This window comes from Myotis davidii, unplaced genomic scaffold, assembly GCF_000327345.1.
Source record: "Myotis davidii unplaced genomic scaffold, ASM32734v1 scaffold228, whole genome shotgun sequence".
NCBI lineage: Eukaryota > Metazoa > Chordata > Mammalia > Chiroptera > Vespertilionidae > Myotis > Myotis davidii.
The window spans coordinates 2651183-2671487 of NW_006300104.1; the positions used below are offsets into that span (position 1 = coordinate 2651183).

General features: G+C 39.2%; 1 protein-coding gene and 1 pseudogene across 18 annotated transcripts in view; one reads left to right on the plus strand and one right to left on the minus strand.

Annotated features, from left to right (window-relative positions):
* LOC102758337 overlaps positions 1-130 on the minus strand; it is a 13145-nt pseudogene extending 13015 nt beyond the window's left edge.
* Positions 1-20305, plus strand: part of PUM1 (pumilio RNA binding family member 1) — a 131649-nt gene that overhangs the window by 1197 nt on the left and 110147 nt on the right. For 10 of the 18 annotated variants that reach the window (XM_015572280.1, XM_006776466.2, XM_006776465.2 and 7 more), the window contains exon 2: positions 3731-4104. In XM_015572280.1, the coding sequence (XP_015427766.1) occupies positions 3742-4104 (363 nt within the window). In that variant the 5' untranslated portion in view covers positions 3731-3741. Of the gene's footprint in view, positions 1-3730; positions 4105-6632; positions 6698-10829; positions 11033-20305 lie in introns of those variants that run through there. The other 8 variants (XM_006776473.2, XM_015572285.1, XM_015572284.1 and 5 more) reach the window with 6 other exon arrangements.

The following is a 20305-nucleotide window of genomic DNA, read 5'->3' on the forward strand; positions in this document are numbered from 1 at the left end:
CTCTGGAAGCGTAGGTGTCCGGGAGGTGGTTGAAGCCCAGCCCGTTCATCATGCTGTACATGGGCTTGAGCGCCTGGCATTTCCTTCGGAAGCCGCGGGGCCGCCGCCGAAAGGAGCCCTCCTCGAACATGAACTCGCTGGCCGGGTCGACCCCCGCCACCCCCCTCCCCCCAAACACGCTCGCTCACATTGTCAGGGAAGGTTCTCTCCTCGCCGCAACTTGAAGGGTTGTTACTTTTCATTGTTCAGTTACAGAAGACACTTTTTAGTTGTCGATACAATCCGTTCCCTTGATACTCGTTTTAAGAGTGATGATAGCTTATGAGGCTTCTTTGGGGCTCTGTTCTTAAAGGCATTTACGTTTGAAGCCGTAGGTTTGTACATTTAGCTTTTTGTCTATTTTATGAAAATCAAAAACAAAGCAAAACCCATAAAAACTCACCAAGACAAGCCCTCCTCCAGGAATATGTAGTTTTTGATGCAGTTTGTTTGTTTGTTTGTTTTAGTAAGCAAAATACTAGACATGTGATCCATTGCGAATTTCAACTTTATAAAATACTCTTGTTTATCTGGATCTTTGGGACATACTCACGGGATTCTGAACTTTGAGTTAGTATTTCGCCTTCATGGAATTCATTTTGTCTGAGGCCACAGTTTTTTGTTTTGTTTTTCAAGTTGGGTTTGAAGTTTAATTTGGGTTTTGAGGTGAATTGTTTTAAAATAAATATGACCATAAACTCCGCCCCTCCCCGGGTGGTAAAAATAAACACCTTTCAGAACACTAAGCATTTTTGTAGGAAAAAAAGATGGAGATAGATTAAATCGAGTTCCTTTGTTTGAAATCTGTGTGTTATTTAAAAAGACAACCAACCCGTGATGTAAACAGTTTGAAAACTGGAGGAGTAATTAGAATCAGCCCTTATTTCTAGTTGCTTAAAATACTAATATTTATCATGTGCCATATGTAAACAAGGCACATTTGAAATGCTACACACAACTTTTTAATGGACTTTGAGAGTTCTCTAAAAGGCATCAGCAGTTTGAATGTTTTCTAATATTTAAGTGACCGATTAAAACATTTTTGTGCTGTAGTTGCCAAGATATTACAAAATTACCCAAGACGTGTTAATTTGCTCACTTTCAAACTGTCCCTTCTGCCAGGTTTTCTCTTGTTTGAGAAAACTGCCTTCATTAGGTAAAGCAGGAAGTCTCAGGGCAGATAGCTCTACAAAAGCCAATTGTTTTGTTTGAACATTTTTATAGGAATCGCGCCCCCCCCCCCCCATCCTTTGTTGGAATGAGTTGTGTTCAGTGTGTTTCAGAGGTACAACACCCTTTCCATATGGAAATTCTTTGCTAGATAAGTATTATGGCAAATCTTTTATTTCAGAAAAGATTGCTTTGGCTGTTTCAGGAATCTTCTCAGGGACTGGCGTGCCATAATGGCCTTCACTGATGATAACCGAATTCCTGGGGTTGCAGCATAGTGACTTTGTTTACAAAAAACTTTTACATCTATTTTATTTTGATTCAAAATCAAACTTGTGAAGCATAAAGGAAGGATTTTTATCATTTTCTAGATGAGGAAACAGCCTCGAAGAGTTTGCTAGTTTAACGGTAAAACTTGGGGTTTGGAATTCTTGGCTTGCCTTCTAAGACAAAGACTGTCAGATTGATACTACCTTGTAGAAGAACCTGGAACTGGCTACTACCGTTGGTAATAGGAGGGCAAGAAGTTCTTTTGAAAATCAAACCGGAAGGCATTAGGCTGGTTAGCACTTTGCAAAGATTGATGTAAACACAGCAATGACTCTGATTTTGGTACTTACCCACGGACACAGTTCAATACATGAAAGCAGAAACGGAACTCTAGAAAGCTAAACTAACTCGGTACGCTAGTAAGGTTCTGATGCATTGGAATTGTTACCGAGAGTAGGCATTTCCAAATTAGGCTTTGAACAAATGACAGATTCCGCTGTGCCTTTTTTTACGTCTGGCTTCAAAACATGAATTAGTTGTGAGAAGCAAATGCTTCTTTAGAGAAGGTTTAATTATCTATAAAGAAAGAATAGACTTCTCATAACTCTTGTGGGTCTGTTTTTGAAATGTTACAGTTGGGTTAGGGAGAGAGAAGGCATTTGTAGCAGTTAAGTTTATAGCCTTGAAATCAGTTTCTATGGACAGATGTGTTCTAATTGGTCACAGGTTAATTACTTTGTAGCATTTTTTTTAGCACCTACAGGGTGTCAAGTGTTATAGCTTACGTACAAATGTAGTTTTTTATTTTTAAGAAACTTAAATAGTAATGTTTCACAATAACAATTTGGCGGTTCTTTGTTCAGGCTTCCAGAGAAGGAAGAGTAGCAGATGAGGGTGAGAGAAACAGTGTATCTGTGTTGATGTACGGGGGTGTAGCAAGGGGTTGATAGAAAGGACTAGACTTGGATGCAAAACAGACTTATGTTTGAATCCCTTATCCACACTCACTAGCTGAATGGCTTTGGGCATATCACATAACTTTTCTGTCCCTTAATGTTTTCATCTGTAAAATAGGGATGATTAAATAAAGTCTGCAGTATATTTGCCATACAGTTATTGTGTTGAGGCATCTGATCGATCGATCGATCTATTTATCTATGGAGAAGGGAAAGGAGAAGGGAGGATCCTTTCATCATTGTGAGAGGAAAACATCGATCGGTTGCCTTCAGTACACACCTTGACCAGTGATCAAACCCACAACTTGGGTATGTGCCCTGGCTGGGAATTGAAACTGACACCCTTCGGTGTATGGGAGGATGCTCCAACCAACTGAGTCATACCAGTCAGGGCATGTTTTTATATATATATATTTATATATATATATTATATATTGTTGTTTTTACAGTGAGGCTTTCTACTCTAGCATTCGGTTTGGTCTCATCCTATTTATAGGAGTCAAAGTACTAATGGAATAATGTGCGATTATAATTGTAAATTATTGGTAAAAATGTTGACCCTCCCTCCCAACCCCCCATCAATAGCAGCTGAGGATAAGTTTCAGGCTAAGAACGTTCTGTTGCTTTTCTGGGTCAGGGGGCCTTATTGTTTCTTCAAGGAGCATCCTATGAATTTGTTGGACATTTTAAAGGGTCCAGTCAGGTTTTAGACAGTCTGAGTCATTGCTAATTATATATGGGGTTTGGATTTTTGTTTGGTTTATTTATTGCCTTATATCTGCTTTAGCATTAAAATATCTAAAGTGATATTTGATACAGCTCTTGCTTATTTAAAAAGTATCGCCATAGTTGGCTTAAGGTGTAAATAAGTTGAAGTTTAATTCTATATTGTTTCCTTTGATAACAGAATAAGTTTCCCTGAAGTTGCCATGTTGAGTCCTGATCTGCATACCTTGTCTGAGTACCTGCCACCAACCACACTTATTCACACACACAGCACACACACACACACTCAGCAACTTAAAAGTGGAGGTTTCAGTTTAGAAAATTGTGTTATTTATTTTAAAATATATAGCTGCTTGGTATGAACTAGTTGTAGATGATATATCGCAAAAGACATGGAGCTCACTTTTATCTTGGTGTATGTCAAGTAATGTTTTAAAAGTGCAAGTTTTAGGGGGCAGGAGCAGGGTGGAGGGAGTCATTGGGGGAAAAAAGGGGACATCTGTAATACTTTGAACAATAAAGATGAAAACAATGCAAATGTTAACTATTTGTAACTTATTTGTCCTTAGGCGTTGGTGGAATGAGCGTTGCGTGTGTCTTGAAGAGAAAAGCAGTGCTTTGGCAGGACTCTTTCAGCCCCCACCTGAAACATCACCCTCAAGAACCAGCTAACCCCAACATGCCTGTTGTTTTGACATCTGGAACAGGGTCGCAAGCGCAGCCACAACCAGCTGCAAATCAAGCTCTTGCCGCTGGGACACACTCCAGCCCTGTCCCAGGATCCATAGGAGTTGCAGGCCGTTCCCAGGACGACGCTATGGTGGACTACTTCTTTCAGAGGCAGCATGGTGAGCAGCTTGGGGGAGGAGGAAGTGGTGGAGGCGGCTATAATAATAGCAAACATCGATGGCCTACTGGGGATAACATTCATGCAGAACATCAGGTAAAAAAAGTTCACTATTTCAGCTTTGAAACTCTTTTGTAATCAATCTGCTTTTAGTGAATGTCTTCAAAAGCCTAAATTGCTAATTTCATGTGGTCTAAATTAAATAGTCACTTGTTTTAAAGGATGATTGTTTTAATGTCACTGGGTCGTATCAATCTGGTGCTAAATAGTAAATGACCAATTCATTAAAAAAAAGACTTAAGATTGTTATAATGTGCACATTGCATTTGTAGGTATGTTTAATAAGACGACTTTTTTCCTCTTGATATATTCTTTTAAGAACTCTTAGGGCTGTTTATAGACCATATACATACAGTGGGGCCTTGACTTACGAGTTTAATCGTTCCATGACGGAGCGCGTAACTCAAATTACTCGTATGTCAAATCAACAGTGAATGGGTGAGACACGTGATGCTGGGCTGATGTTGTGGCGTTCACTGTGACGTTCGCTGCGCCAACTAGCGGTGGGGTATCTGAAGCTGGCTCATAACCCGAATTTTAGCTCGCAACTCAAAGCAAAAAATCGGCCGAGAGACAGCTCGTATCTCGAAAAACTCGTTAGTCGGGACACTCGTAAGTCAAGGCCCCACTGTATTTTCGAGCCTTTCCTGTTGGGTGAGGGTGACTTGTTTTTTTACGATGTTATAGTTGAAAGTAGTAGGAAGTTGATAACAGATCAGCTGCTCAAGTGGAATTTATTTGATGTGGAATTGATATATAATGTTTTGTGTCAGAGAGGAGTGGTTGTGGCTTTTAGATTTTAACCATCTTCATTCTCTTGTTCTAAGACTTGTTTCACTTGGTTAATTTTAACATGCTTACCTTTACTAATCCAGAAACACCTGGGATCACAGCATATTTTACTGAGAAGAGTATCCTGATCTGTATTTCCTAACTTCCTGATAGTGATGAAAGGATGCGGTTCTCAACCTGTGGGTCGCGAACAATGAAAATACATCCTGCATATCAGATATTTACATAACGATTCATAACAGTAGCAACATTACAGTTATAAAGTAGCAACGAAAATAATTTTATGGTTGGGGGTCACCACAACTTGAGGAACTGTATTAAAGGGTCGCGGCATTAGGAAGGTTGAGAACCACTGGTAGGATGTTTTAATCAGGCTATTCTTGGAAATTGTGCACAGGTTGAATTTGCAAAGGTTCATTTTATATTGCTACTATGTGAGTACTGACTAGCAAAAAGAACTGACTTCTGTCACTAGGCCTCTGGTGCTTCTGTTCTGCTTCAGAAACAAGTTAGGCACAAACATATTTGCAAATCTGAAGTCTCAGTTGTGCTTCCCCTATCCCTTCAAAAAAGTAGCCTATGTACCATAGTAGAAATCAGGAGGGGGAATTTATCCTCTTATTCCACAGAAATATATTGAGCACATTGATCAGTGGTCTTCGGTTTACTCAACCAATCATCAATATCAGTGCTGCTTCATAAACACCTATGTGTAGGTGAGGGATACTTAGAAGTATGAATATGCGGGGTTTCTTGTGAAACTTTTAAGGCACTATATCTGTTTTCTATTTTCTTGCAGTAGTTGGGGGGGGGTCATATTTTATTCATGTCAATATCCCAGTTCCTAGAATTTGGTATATAATAGAGTTTCAGAAATTTATTGAATGTATGAGTACCTAATCCTTTGGCCTTAAAATAAAGTTGGGGAAAAGGACATTGTCACAAAGATATAGGCCTTGAGTGCCAGGCTAAAATTGCATTAAGTAGGCTGTTGTTGTTTTTTTTAATGTATTTTTGTTGATTTCAGAGAGGAAAGGACAGGGAGAGAGAGAAACATCAATGATGACAGAGAATCATTGATCAGCTGCCTCTTGCATGCCCCCCACTGGGGATGGAGCCTGCAACCCGAGGATGTGCCCTGACTGGGAATCAAACCATTTATAGGTTGACGCTCAACCACTGAGCCACACCTGACGGGCTGGTGTGGCTTTTAGTAATGTTTTGGAAAGATTGAGTCGGCAATAAGAGGTTGGAGTGGGTAAGGGGTGATACTAGTTGGATAACAACTCTAACAGTTCTGGTATGAGCAATGGAAAAAGAAGGTATGGATGGTACTGAGAAATACACTGAATTTGGTGATTGAATTAGAAATCTTAGGTCTTGGGGAAAATGAAGTAATACAGGAAAAGGAACACAAAAGGGGATATGATTTGGGGACAAGGTAATTAAATTTAGTAGTATACATGTTGAGTAAGATTTAGGCAGCTGTACATGGGGAGAGAGAGAGAGACAGACAGACAGACAGACAGACACACTCACACCAAGGTAGGGAGGTGTTGAATTGCACCCATAACAGTTTTGTTGGGCTGGACACATGATATAATCAAGAGCATTTAGGGAATTGAGGGTAGTTGCTATGCTGCAGATGTTGGTCACACACACAAAAAGTCATTCCAGTGTATTATAATTTATTGGTTTTGGTGTTGATCTCACCTCTTGGACTGAACTATGCTGGGGCAGAGACTATTGTATTTGTCATGTCTCTTTCCCAGGTGGCATCTGAAATTTTTGTGTTGATTGAATGAGGGAAAAACCACTAACTTCGGATTTGCACCAGGTAAAGTAGTGGAACTTAGAGCTCAGATATTCTGTTGGGAAATACGTGGCAATAGGTAAAGGCCACTTAGACAAGCAGCAGCGGTGAATGTAATGTAAAGAGTTGAGGGGCATATCTCTAGGTCAGTGGTTCTCAACCTTGGCTACACATTAGAATCACCTGGAAATCTTTTTAAAATACTGATTTCTGGGCCTCATCCTCCGGAAATTCTATTCGTTACTAATGTTGTGGCCTCACCCCATAACAAAGAAACAGAATTTCCGGAGGATGAGGCCCAGAAATCAGGATTTTATAAAGATTCCCAGGTGATTCTAATGTGTAGCCAAGGTTGAGAACCACTGCTCTAGGTGAATCACTGCCCTCAGTAGCCACTGTTAAGATTGGAATAAGGTGTCTCTGTCAGGTGGGAGTACAAAAGAGGTTGAGAATCACTGATGATGATAAATAGATTTACTGAGCACTTATGTTCTAGGTACTGGCTATATATTTCCTGTATTTAATCCTCAGAAAAGTCCCATGAGGGAAGTAATACCCTTTTCTGAGAGATGAGAAAATGAAGTGTAGTTACCAGGTAGAACCTGGTTTTTAAATTAGGTCTCTGATTCCAGTGCCCATGCTCTCTGTATATTTCTGCCTCCTTAAACATATTTCTAGCCTTAAAAATTAAACCAAACTAAACTATTGCAACAAAGTAACGCATCCTAAATAATTACTTTGCTTTAATTTTAGAGATGATAAACTTGATAATAAAGAGCTGGATACAAATGTTGACTTTTCTCCTATAATTGCAAGAGCTCTCCCTTTCCCCCACAGGAGCAATCATGCTAACATTTTTCCAGTTTTGTTTTTATTATGTGTGTATTCTTTTTATAAAATTTACCTTTATTGTTGAAAGTATTATACCCCTTTGTTTTCTTCCCATTGACCCTCCTCCACCCTACATGCTTATTCTAAGTAGTAATTGTGGGAAACTTTTCTCTGTTGAGACAGAATGACTCAGTATAAAGTGATACTAGTGCCAGCACATTCTGCAATACCAAGAGTTTATTTGAGCCAAATTGATGATGTGCTGGGAGGAAAGATCTCAAATGCTTCTGGTCTACTCCTTTATGGTGGGCCTATTGCCTTTGGCGTGCGCCCCTTCCCCCTTTTCATTTGAAAGTATGTTTATTAGAGCTGGGGACAGTGAAACAGGAAAGGCTTATGATAGAAGAAGCAATAGGTGAGCCTCGGTGAGGCTGCTTTGGCTCACTAGTAACGTTATAGGAAAGAAATGAGCCGAATGGTGCAGTTTTGGCTCACTGAGAAGTCAGAGAAAAGGGGGCGTTGGAGACGGGTTCAGGTGGTTAGCAATGTCGATTGCTCCCCTGGTTGCAAGTCTTGAGGGAGCCCTTAGAGCAGCGGTTCTCAACATGTGGGTTGCGACCCCTTTGGGGGTCGAACAACTCTTTCACAGGGGTCGCCTAAGACCATCGGAAAACACATATATAATTACATATTGTTTTTGTGATTAATCACTGTGCTTTAATTATGTTCAATTTGTAACAATGAAATTGGGGGTCACCACAACATGAGGAGCTGTATTAAAGGGTCGCGTCGTAAGGAAGGTTGAGAACCACTGCCTTAGAGTTACAGATGCATACCTGTCGGGGAAGGACTAGGGGAAAGGAAAGGCCCTCCGGAGAGCACACCTCCTTTGCCTTTTTCTAAAGGACTTTTGGCATGATGGAACAACATTTAAGATCAGATTGTCAGGATATCACAGGCTGTGATGGCAGCAGCAGTGTTGGCGGGAAGGGAACTATTTATTGTGCCAGGTACTTTACATTTATTTCTCTCATTACTCTCATTTATGAGCAGTCACTTTTTTATACTAGTACTAAAACATTTTTTTAACCTGATGTAAACATTCTCTTAATGTCTGAATTTCCCCCCCTTTTAAAAGTGAACTCTTTAAGCTGTGCCCAAATATATATGTGACTTTTTTAATACTTAAGATTTCCCCCCATGCCCCTCCCCTCTCAATATTTAATTTTTTAAGTATGAAACTTGAAAGATAATTAGCATGAGGGCTTTTAAATGAATGTAAAACATCAACAGCTTGAGAACATGTACAGAGGTAATAAGCAGTATTTTAAAGTTGTAACATTTGCAGACTATGGTATTCCTGTATTTTTTTCTACATTATGATTAAAAACATTAAATATCACTTGTAGTACATAAAATTATTGTAGGTAGTAGTCTCAGAAACGTAAAAGCCTCCATTTTGGGGCGAAATTGAGGCCTTTGGAGAGGACTGAGGGAAAGAAGTCCCATTGAATAAGATTTATTTTTGTCTATTAATTTACCCATTGTAAACAAGACAGTGGATGTGGATCAAGATATAGAACACTAGAAAACACACCTTCTTAAGTGAATAACATTTTAAATGTTATGTACAAAAAATGTACATATTTAACAGTAATTTTTGTAACAGTGATTTTTTTTTCCTGAATAGTATTAAAAGTTTCATTGTGCAAAACCCAAGGTCAGCCTTTGACTTGTGATAATTTTCTCTTATTGTGAAATCTGTTTTCTCTCTAAAGTTCTGTGAGATAAAGTGGGTGATGAAATAGGGAAAACATTTTAAGGTCCTCAGATTAGTTGAACTATGGTCTCTACTGGATTTTAAGGGGCAGGGATAGGTGGAAAAGAAAATTTAGAGGACAACTCCACAGAGCTTTCTCTCACTTTTTTTTCCCCCTCTCACTTTTGTTTGTAGTCTTTTGGTGCTAGGATGGTATCACTACCTACTGTAAATTGACAGCTCGTCGGAGATAATTCCCTCTATCCAGGCAAAATTTTGTGGGTGTATCTTCTTTTTGGCTCTATTTGTACTCCATTTTTCTTCCACTTGGTGTTGCCATCTTCTAGTGGTATTCTGACACCACCTTTGATATGTCTCTCTTTCTTACCCTTCAGTGACTGTGAGATAATCCTTACACTTGTAATTAATAAGTACTGTGCTAAACTGGAAGAGGGAGGTCAAGTATTCACCATACTGGAAGTTTTGACATTCCCTGGAGAGCCTTTTCTGTTTTCCCTGTTGAATGACTTGAGACTAGAGTCTCTTACCTTTTCTGGGCAGATTGTTAGAGTCCCAGCATTTGGGACAGTGGCATTTAGTTAACACCATGCGGTAAAGCTGAGTAATTCATGCTTCCATGTCCGTCCCCCCACCTGTACTCTTAGAGCCGTTTTTAAAAATTGATTTTTATTTTTAGAGAGAGGAAGAGAGAAAGAGAGAGCAAAACAAATATCGGTGTGAGAGAAAAACATTGATTGGTTGCCTCCTGTACTCACCCTGATCAGATCTGACCTGCAACCTGACTGAGAATCAAACCTGCCAGCTTTTGGTGTACAGGACAATGCTTCAACTAGCTGAGCCGCACCCACCAGGACACTCTTAGAGCCTTTAAAAAATTGTATTTGGTGTTAACAAAGTCTTAACGTTATACTCTTGGTCAAAAGGACCATTAGAAGGCCTTCTTTGACTAAGATTTTCCAATTTTAGCCCTGGCCTGTGGCGCAATTTGTTAGAACATCGTCCAGATATGCCAAGGTTTTGGGTTTGATTCCCAGTTAGGGCTCATTAAAGAAGCAACCAGTGAATGCATAAATGGGAGGAACAACAAATTGATGTTTCTTTCTCCCCTCACTCTCTCTAAAATAAATAAATAAAAATTAAACTAAGAAAGATTTTTCAATTTAAAGAAGTAGGTTCCAGTGTTAAAAAAAAAAAGTATTCACTCAGATGCTGTTTTGTTTTAAAGGTTTTTGGTGTGGAATTAGGAAAAAAAATGGATTGGTGGTACTGAGATATAACAGTGGGAAAATAAGAGTATTTTAGGAAACGAAGCGGGTATATTTAGAATTTAGAAATATGTACCAGTGGTGGGTTACAGAATTTGCTCTGGGTGCCCATGTGGCCAAAGAAAAGAGGGAAGTGTGTTGAATCATGAGAATTTTAGTAAGAGAAAAACAGGGTAGTTAGGAAGAACTGTGTTCCAGATTTCAGTTATGGATATGATGAAGTGCGTTGTAAGCTGTAAAGTAACATACTGTTTTTCATCACACCTCTCTGTACTTGCAGAAGAGACACATCTTTTGTGCATGTGTCCATTTTCTCAGGCAACAGCATTTACAGAATACTTTCTACAGGCTGAGACTGAGAACAGAATATTTAAACAAAAAATTGAGAATCTATCTGTTCACTCCTGAGAAATGGCTTACCACCCTCAGAATAACATAGACTGAAAACACAATGCCAAAAGAGTAGTAAGTGCTGGAGATAGGGTAAGTAATAGTTTTTTGTTGTTGTTGAGGGATTTCTTATCCACTCTTCTCAATTTTTATATTCAGTTTCCTTATCTTCTGGGTTTCAGCTCAGTGGACTGCTCTGGCATTTTGCTCCCTGCTGTGAATATTGTGAGAAGTGATTAGCGGTAGGTTGGGGAAGTTTAACATTTGGGAATTTAGCTTAAGAACTTGAGCCTGAAGGATGTACTAGTACCTGACATTGGTGATAAAACCTGCAGTTGAAGAGTTTATTGGACCGTCTCCAGGGAATTGTTATTTTTTTCATGTAATATTTTTTGAGAACTGTTAAAGTACCTTGTTAATGGTGCCTGAAGATTTATTTGTCTGTTTATGGCTTTTAATAAGTACTCTTTTATGGTTAAAGTATCTTTCTTAATGTCTTTACAAATCTCATCACAAAAACTTTTTTAAGTTTGTGGAAATTGGGGGCCCTAAAGATTTTTCAAAGAACTGCATTGTTGATATATGATCCACCCATTTAAAGTATATAATTCAGTGGTTTTTAGTATAGTAGAGAGTTGTGCAGTCATCATCACAATCAATTTTAGAACATTTTCATCATCCCCAAAATCCTGTAACCAGTAGCAGTTGCTCTCTTGTCCTAGACCAGAGACTACTTTTTATGTCTGTGGATTTGTCTATTTTGGACATTGTATACAAATGGAATTTACAGTATTTTTAAAAAATTTTTTTTTGGTGTGTGTTTTTTTTAAAATATGTTTTATTGATTTTTTATAGAGAGGAAGGGAGAGGGATAGAGAGTCAGAAACATCGATGAGAGAGAAACATCTATCAGCTGCCTCCTGCACACCCCGCACTGGGGATATGCCCGCAACCCAGGTACATGCCCTTGACCAGAATCGAACCTTGGGACCCTTCAGTCCACAGGCCGACGCTCTATCCACTGAGCCAAACCAGCTGAGAGAGAGAGAGAGATATGTCCATTGGTTATCTCCCCCATCCACCTAGACTGGGGATTGAACCCGAGACCTGGGTATATGCCCTGAGCGGGAATTGAACCCACAACCTTTTCGTGCCTGTGACAATGCTCAACCAAATGAGCCACAATGGCCAGGCCAAATGGAATTATACAATACATGGTCCTGCGACTGGCTCTTTCACTTAGCACTTTTAAACATTTATCCATGTTGTAGCATGTATCAGTGCTTCATTTCTTTTTATTGCTGAGTAACAATAGTACATTACATAGATATATACCACATTTGGTTTCATTTAACAGTTGATGAACGTTTGTTTTTTTTTCTACTTTTTTGGCTGTTATGAGTAATACTATGAACATTCGTGAACAAGTTTTTGTTTAGACATAACGATTTTTTTTAATGAATTATTTTTAAAAAAATATATATTTTTTTGATGTTTTTACAGACAGGAAGGGAGAGAGAGAGTTAGAAACATCGATTAGAGAGAAACATTGATCAAGTGCCTCCTGCACACCTCCTACTGGGGATATGCCCACAACCAAGGTACATGCCCTTGACTGGAATCGAACCTGGGACCTTTCAGTCCGCAGGCTGATGCTCTATCCACTGAGCCAAACTGGTTAGGGCAGACATAATAATTTTTAAAGGTGCCTATGTGTCTAATGTAAAGATATAAAAACAACAGGGATATTATTAGTGGTGCCAGGTGGTTTTTAGAAGTAGAGGTAGGGAGGATTAGTTTAGCTACTTTATACCATGGATTTGGAATTTTTTCAAGTGACAGGTTTTCTGGGCTAATGGTAACTTTCTTTGTCTGAAGAAAGTTTATTTTATTTTATTTATTTTTTTTAGGTTGACAGCATAAATAACTTGTTTATAACCCTGGAAAGAGGAATGTTTAAATTATGTAGAGAACAGGTGTTTTCAGGGGAGCTCTATGTTTAGATACCATGAATATAAAGTCAATTGATCTGTTAATGACAAGTATTTTTCTCTATTGAAGAAAGTTCCCTAAGGACTTTAACAGTTCATTAACCTAATTCTGATTATTGTATGTATTTAAAAGCACTATATCTGATGTTACTAAAAAAATGTTTTTTAATTTGTTAAGAATTTGTTGATTCAAATTGTTCTTTCCTCCCCAATTGTCCAAATTAGGAAGCCACTATATCTGTCAGAAGCCTATCAAAATGCAAAATGATGAAATTAATATATTCTGTCTCTGAAGAAACTTCGCTTCATGAAGGGAGGAATAAATTATAAAGAAAGTTGTTTTAAAATGAGAATTTCAGGGAGTGTCTATATTGAAATGGGTGCTGAGGTGAGCTGTGGAATGAGGAATTTTATGTTACAGTTTCTTTTTTAAAAAAAACATATTTTATTAATTTTTTTCAGAGAGGAAGGGAGAGAGATAGAGAGTTAGAAACGTCGATGAGAGAGAAACATCGATCAGCCGCCTCCTGCACACTCCCCACTGGGGATATGCCCGCAACCAAGGTACATGCCCTTGACTGGAATCGAACCTGGGACCCTTGATTCCGCAGGCTGACGCTCTATCCACTGAGCCAAACCGACCAGGGCAATGTGTTATAGTTTATTAATTTATTATCTAGAAATTGGCTTTAAGCTCTATGTATTTTTTAAAAATATATTTTTATTGTTTTCAGAGAGGAAGGGAGAGGGAGAGAGAGATAGAAACATCAATGATAAGAGAGAATTATTGATTGGCTGCCTTCTGCACGCCCCACACTGGGGATCAAGCCCACAACCCGGGTGTGTGCCCTTGGCCAGAATCAAGCTGGGACCCTTCAGTCCATAGGCTGACACTGTATCCACTGAGCTAAACCAACTAGGGCAGTGGTTGGCAAACTCAGTAGTTAACAGAGCCAAATATCAATAGTACTTCTTCGAAATAGATTCGCCCCAGGCTGAAAACGGACTTGTGTGCATGGGCCACGAAGTTTCAATCGCACTGTACATGCGCCCGCACGTGGTATTTTGTGGAAGAGCCACACTCAAGGGCCAAAAAGCCACATGTGGCTTGCGAGCCGCAGTTTGCCGACCACGGGGCTAGGGCTTCATTTGCTTTTAGATAACTTCCAAGCTCCTCAGCATAGCATAGCATAATGTAGACGCTTTTGTGTTTTGAACCAGTTTCCCTCGCCAGTCTTTACTGGTACTCCACTTCAGCTGTACTGAAGTATTTGTAACTTTCGGAACACACACGTTATTTTTATAATTTGTGCAATTCCTCAACATAGTAGTTGTGCTGTTTTTATTTATGTAGTTTCTCTGCTTGGAATTCCTTTCCCCTCCTTTTCCCCCTAGCCACTCCCTCATCTTTCAAACTTCAACTAAAGTATCTCCATCTCTGGTAAACCTTCCCCTTTAACTTCCTCCTTTCGTAAAGTTTGGTACCTCTTCTGGTGCCACCATCATGTTTGGTACACATCTGATTGAAGCGAAGCGTTCAGCTGCGTGTGTGGAGTTGAATACTGACTTTTTCCTTCACCAATTAGTGCTCGGAAGCTGTTTGCAGTAAAGAGATTCTTGGGCTTAAGTCCAGACTTACTGAACCAAAATCTCCAGTGATGAGATGCAGTTGATGTATTTTTTAAAAAGCACTCCCTGGTGATCCTCCTGTGCACCTTGGTTAAGATTCACCTCTTGAAGAATCTTTCAGCCTTGTGTCTTCAGCACCTGGCAAATAGTATGTATCTCATAAATGATGAATGCATACATTATGTCATCAGGGCATATTGAAGAGACTTATTGAGTGTAGTGCTTTATTTTGAAGACTATTAACATGTCACAGAATTGATGTGTATAAGATAGAACAGAATGTAGGGTTTTGAATACTGAGAGGCTTTTAGGCCTGAAGGTAAGGAGGAGTCTGTCAGCATTTTTGAAGGGCTACATTAAAAAACAATTTTTTTTTATCCTCACCCAAGGATATTTTTCCATTGATTGTTAGAGAGAGGAAGAGAGAGGGAAAGTAAGAGAGAAATATTTATGTGAGAGAAACACATTGATTGGTTGCTTCCTGCTCATGCCCTGTCCAGGGCCCGGACCCAGGCGGAGCCTGCAACCGAGGTACGTACCCTTGACTGGAATCATACCTGGGACCTTTTGGTCTGCAGGCTGATGCTCTATCCACTGAACCAAACTGGCTAGGGCTAAATTTCGAAAGTAATTGCTATCAGCTCTTATTATGGACTAGAGGCCCAGTGCACAAAATTTGTGCACTGGTAGGGTCCCTAGTGGCTGCTGGCTGGCAGCTGGGTACTCCCTCCCTTCCCCTGGCTGGCCCTGCCCCCTTGTCGAACTCCCAGATAACTTCCGGTTGAGGAGACAATTTGCATACTACCCTTTCATTATATAGGATTTTATGTTCTTTTTGGGTTGCCTTTTTTTTTTTGTTTAAGTCATATTAGAGGTAGCCAAACAAGGGGCTGTAGGAACAAGATTTACTTTCCCAAATTTGTAAAACATTGAAACTTTGTTTCTGTTTCCAGTCAGATCACATATTGGGAAACAGTGCCATATCCATTTCAACTTTTTAAAGTTCATTCCTGTTCTCAGAAGTGATTTTTAAAAAGTTGAATTTATTGGAGTTACATCTCTAATAATAAAAGCGTAATATGCTAATTAGACCAGGCATCCTTCCTTCTGGACAAAGTCTCAGCGAGTGGGGGCTCAGCAGAGGTCCCTGGCTGCGGCAGTGGCGTATGGGGCCTGGGGCCAAGGCTCTTGCACGAATTTCGTGCATCGGGTCTCTAGTTGGTTAATAAAATTAGATAGGTTTTAGGTGTACAGTTCTGTAATACATCATCTGTATATTGTATTGTGTGTTCACCATGCCAAGTCCAATCTTCCATAACCATTTATTCCCCTGTTACCCTTCTACCTCCTATCCAGAAGTGATTTTTATCATCTAGGACAGTGGTCGGCAAACTGCGGCTCGGCAACCCGCGGCCCGCGAGCCACACGCGGCTCTTTGGCCCCTTTGAGTGTGGCTCTTCCACAAAACACCGGCTCTTTCACAAAATACTGACTTCTGTGCACGGGCCACGAAGTTTCAGTCGCACTGTACATGCATGCCCGCACGTGATATTTTGTGGAAGAGCCACACTCAAGGGGCCAAAGAGCCGTGTGTGGCTTGTGAGCCGCCGTTTGCCCACCAGGGATCTAGGATAGTTCAAGAAGATAACATCCCTATGAAGATAGAATGAAGGTTGTATTTTATTTGTATAATGTCAATCGTTAACTGCTCTTCAGACTATTGGCTTATTTTTCTCATTAGAAGCTTTTTAAGAGATGCAATTTGGGTTTAAAGTTTCTATTGGGACATAATGTATAGACAGTGTATCTATTAAAATGCAAAATGTGTACTGTCTTATAGTTGTGGATTTTGTTATAAAGTGAAATTTAAAAAACAACTTTATTGAGATATAATTCACATGCTATACAATTCACCCATTTAAAATGTATCTGGAATCTAACTGGCAACCGACTGAGCCACACTGACCAGGCACTTAAATGGATTCTTGTATTCTGCTAGTAAGATTGTATTGATGCAGTGGCTCTCAACCTTCCTAATGCCGCGACCCTTTAATATAGTTCCTCATGTTGTGGTGACCCCCAACCATAAAATTATTTTCGTTGCTACTTCATAACTGTAATTTTGCTACTGTTATGAATCGTAATGTAAATATCTGATATGCAGGGTGTATTTCCATTGTTACAAAATGAACAGAATTAAAGCATAGTGATTAATCACAAAAACAATATCTAATTATGTATGTGTTTTCCGATGGTCTTAGGCGACCCCTGTGAAAGAGTCGTTTGACCCCCAAAGGGGTTGTGACCCGCAGGTTGAGAACCGCTGTATTAATGTATCTGCCATCCTGATGCCAATGATGGCAAATACATTAATTTCATTTCATTTTTTTGAAAACAGCCTGATACTTCTATTCTAGATTTAAGAACTGTTGGGTGTAGGAAAAACAACTTTATTGAGATAAAATTCACATGCTATACAATTCACCCATTTAAAATGTATCTGGAATCTAACTGGCAACCGACTGAGCCACACTGACCAGGCACTTAAATGGATTCAACACACAAAAACAAAACAAAAATCACAAAAGAACTTTTGGGTGAACATTTTTTATTTTTTATTTTATTTTTGCCTTTTCTATATGTCATCTTTTGAGACTGGTATTTCAGAATGAAACTTTTTTATTGCTAATGAATATGCTTTGTCTTCTCCATGTGCAAATAACCATTATTTAAATATAAATATGATCTTCTGTATAGTTGTATAGGAGTCTCTTTCATGTTTTTGGAATTAGTTCCTTTGCAAGCCAGAAATATGCTATTCAGGCCCAGCCAGCGTGTTTGAGCGTTCATCTATGAACCAGGAAGTCACGGTTTGATTCCCAGTCGGGAACATGCCTGGGTTGAGGGCTTGATCCCCAGGAGGGAGTGTGCAGGAGGCACCTGATCAGTGAATCTCTTTCATTGATACTTCTATTTCTCTCTCCCTCTCCCTTCCTCTCTGAAATAAATTAAAAAAAAAAAACCAAACCATTCAGCTAGATGGCTATAGGTAGTAGTTTCTAGATAAGCAGAGATAAGATTTACCATTATCTTAAGTTTTAAACTTTTAAAAAATATATATTTTATTGATTTGTTACAGAGAGGAAGGGAGAGGGACAGAGAGTTAGAAACATCTATGAGAGAGAAACATCGATCAGCTGCCTCCTGCACACTCCCTACTGGGGATGTGCCTGCAATCAAGGTACATGCCCTTGACCGGAATGGAACCTGGGACCCTTGAGTTCGCAGGCTGACGCTCTATCCACTGAGCCAAACCGGTTAGGGCAAGTTTTAAACTTTTTATTAGATTCTTTGATACCAATTAAAACAGTTTCTCTCTCTGATTAAAATGGCCTTGCCCTCCTTATTGATTTCAGTTTGATCATGATTGGTGAAATTAGAAGAAAAAGACTGGCAGAACCAGCAATGGTGAGGTTTTCGTAGTTAAAGGTCACTAGTATCATAGGTTCACTAACTTATTTTGAAAATAAATTTATTATTTCTACTTTCTAAATTGTCTCTTTTGTGTCTCAGAAGTGCTGACATTTTAACAAGAGGTGTATATATTCTGGTAATCTGGCAGCAAAATTAGGTTTTGATAATTTAATTATAGTTTGTCACTTAGGTGTGTTAGCCATACTAGCAGAATGCCATTCAACACATTAGATAACCTGTAAGTTTCCTAGTGTTTACTTTAATTGCTAAAGGCAGTAGCCATTTTAATGACATGAAAAATTGAAAGTGCAGCCTAATCCTGGCTGCTGTGGTGACTTTAATCCCCGCTCCCTTTATATCCTCCTATCCCCACCCCATCATGAAATGAATGATAAAAATAGTGTAGTGATCTGGAACAACAGCTGGGTAACCCAGGTGTGGTGGAACTTTTATGCTTGCCTGTGAGAGAACAGAGAAGTAGTAAAGGGTATATAGGCCTGAATTTGAATTCTACTTCTGATCTTTATCAACTATATGACTTTGGACAAATTACTTCTTTGAACCTTGTTTTTCCTGTATATAATATGGAATAATGTCTGTTTTGTAGGACAGTGCCTTCAAACTCAGCAAATGCTGGTATTTAGTGTTGTTATTGACAGTGAATGGAAAATTCATAAATATGATAATGTAGTAGGGTTTGTGGCCACTTGAACCAAAAGAGAAGGTTTCTGTTTTTTCCCCCCCAGTAATCAAGAAGCTGAGCATTGTAATAACCTTTTGCTTTTCTTACAAAATAGGGTAAGAATACCTGCATTTTTAGATCTTTAAGACTATTAAGGAGATCATGATAAGACATACCAAGAATTTGTAGGACAGGACCTGGCATGAAGTCTCAGTGAATATTGTTATTGTGTATAATATATAGTGTAGCAGTAGGTGCTGTGGTACAGACTTACTAGGTTCCTCCCTCCTCCCAGTGATTGAATTCAAAATAGGTTAATTCTCATATTTTATTTCATTTTCTCATTGCTCAAGTTTCTTCTGCCTTTTTTCACTGCTACCTCCTTCCTGTAAGAGTTCTTGGCACTAGCTCTTTTGCTTATATTGTTCTGGATTTATATTTGTGAAATGGAGTCATCGTGATCTAGGCTTGCCTGTGTAAAAAATCCCCCAGAAAAGCAAAGAAAAGTAGGTGTGGAGGAGAAAAGTGCCTGACAATTTAGATGCAGTAGTTGAGGAAATAAATATTTCAGTAAAGGCAGTTTTAGTCTCAGGGTATAGAACTTTATTCTAGTTAGCAAAAACTCAGGGCATTAAATTGAAGACCAGTGATTCTTTCTGAACCCCAGAGCAGGAAATATATATGTGGGCCTCTTGGGCACTGGGAGGCTTTCTATTTCCTTAGGGGTTCCATAGTCTCTTGTCTGCTTTTTTTTCAGTGCATCCTTTCTCTTCTCTGTGTTGATTGTCGTCTTCTGCTTATTCACCAGGTTATACTTGACTAAAAGTGACAGCCACAACTGCCAACTCTTCAGGAAATTTCAGTTTATTTCTATAGCTATAAGAATTGCTCAGAGAAGAATCTGATTTGGTCAGTTTATCATCTTTTTTAACCAGGTACTAGGGGAATACTTTTGGTATAGTTGTTTGTGGCCAGAGGCTGTGGGAATCATGAAGCTTATTCCCTTTCTAGACAGGAGTGAAACATGTCTGTTACAGAAAATAATAAAAAAGTGTTGATTTTTTGAATTTCATTTTTCCAAGTGTAGTATATAGCTTTAAGTTATTTGTTTATTTTATTGATTTCAGAGAGAGGAGAGATAGAAACATTAATGATGAGAGAGACACATTGAGTGGTTGCCTCCTACATGGGGATCCAGCCTGCAACTGAGATACATTCCTTTGACTGGAATTGAACCCAGAACCCTTCAGTCTCCGGGTGGATGTCCACTGAGCCAAACTGGCTAGGGAAGTATTTAAAAAAAAACTTCATCTCTTTTAGATCTTTGATTTTGGTTGTTGCACCATGTACCATGTATCTGCTTTATTTTGTTCTTTATGGTTTAATGATCAACAATACTTGCTTGAAAAACTAATCTACTTATATAAAAACCCTGGGTGTAACATCACATCCAGAAGCTCGACCAACCGGAAGGAAGTCAGTCCTGAAGTCAGTCCTGCAGGGGTCGTCTTGGAAATGGCTGCGCCCTCCCCCAGCTGTTTCCCAGAGGGCGAGGTTTCAGGCAGGAACTCGCCCTCGGAGTGGAGCATG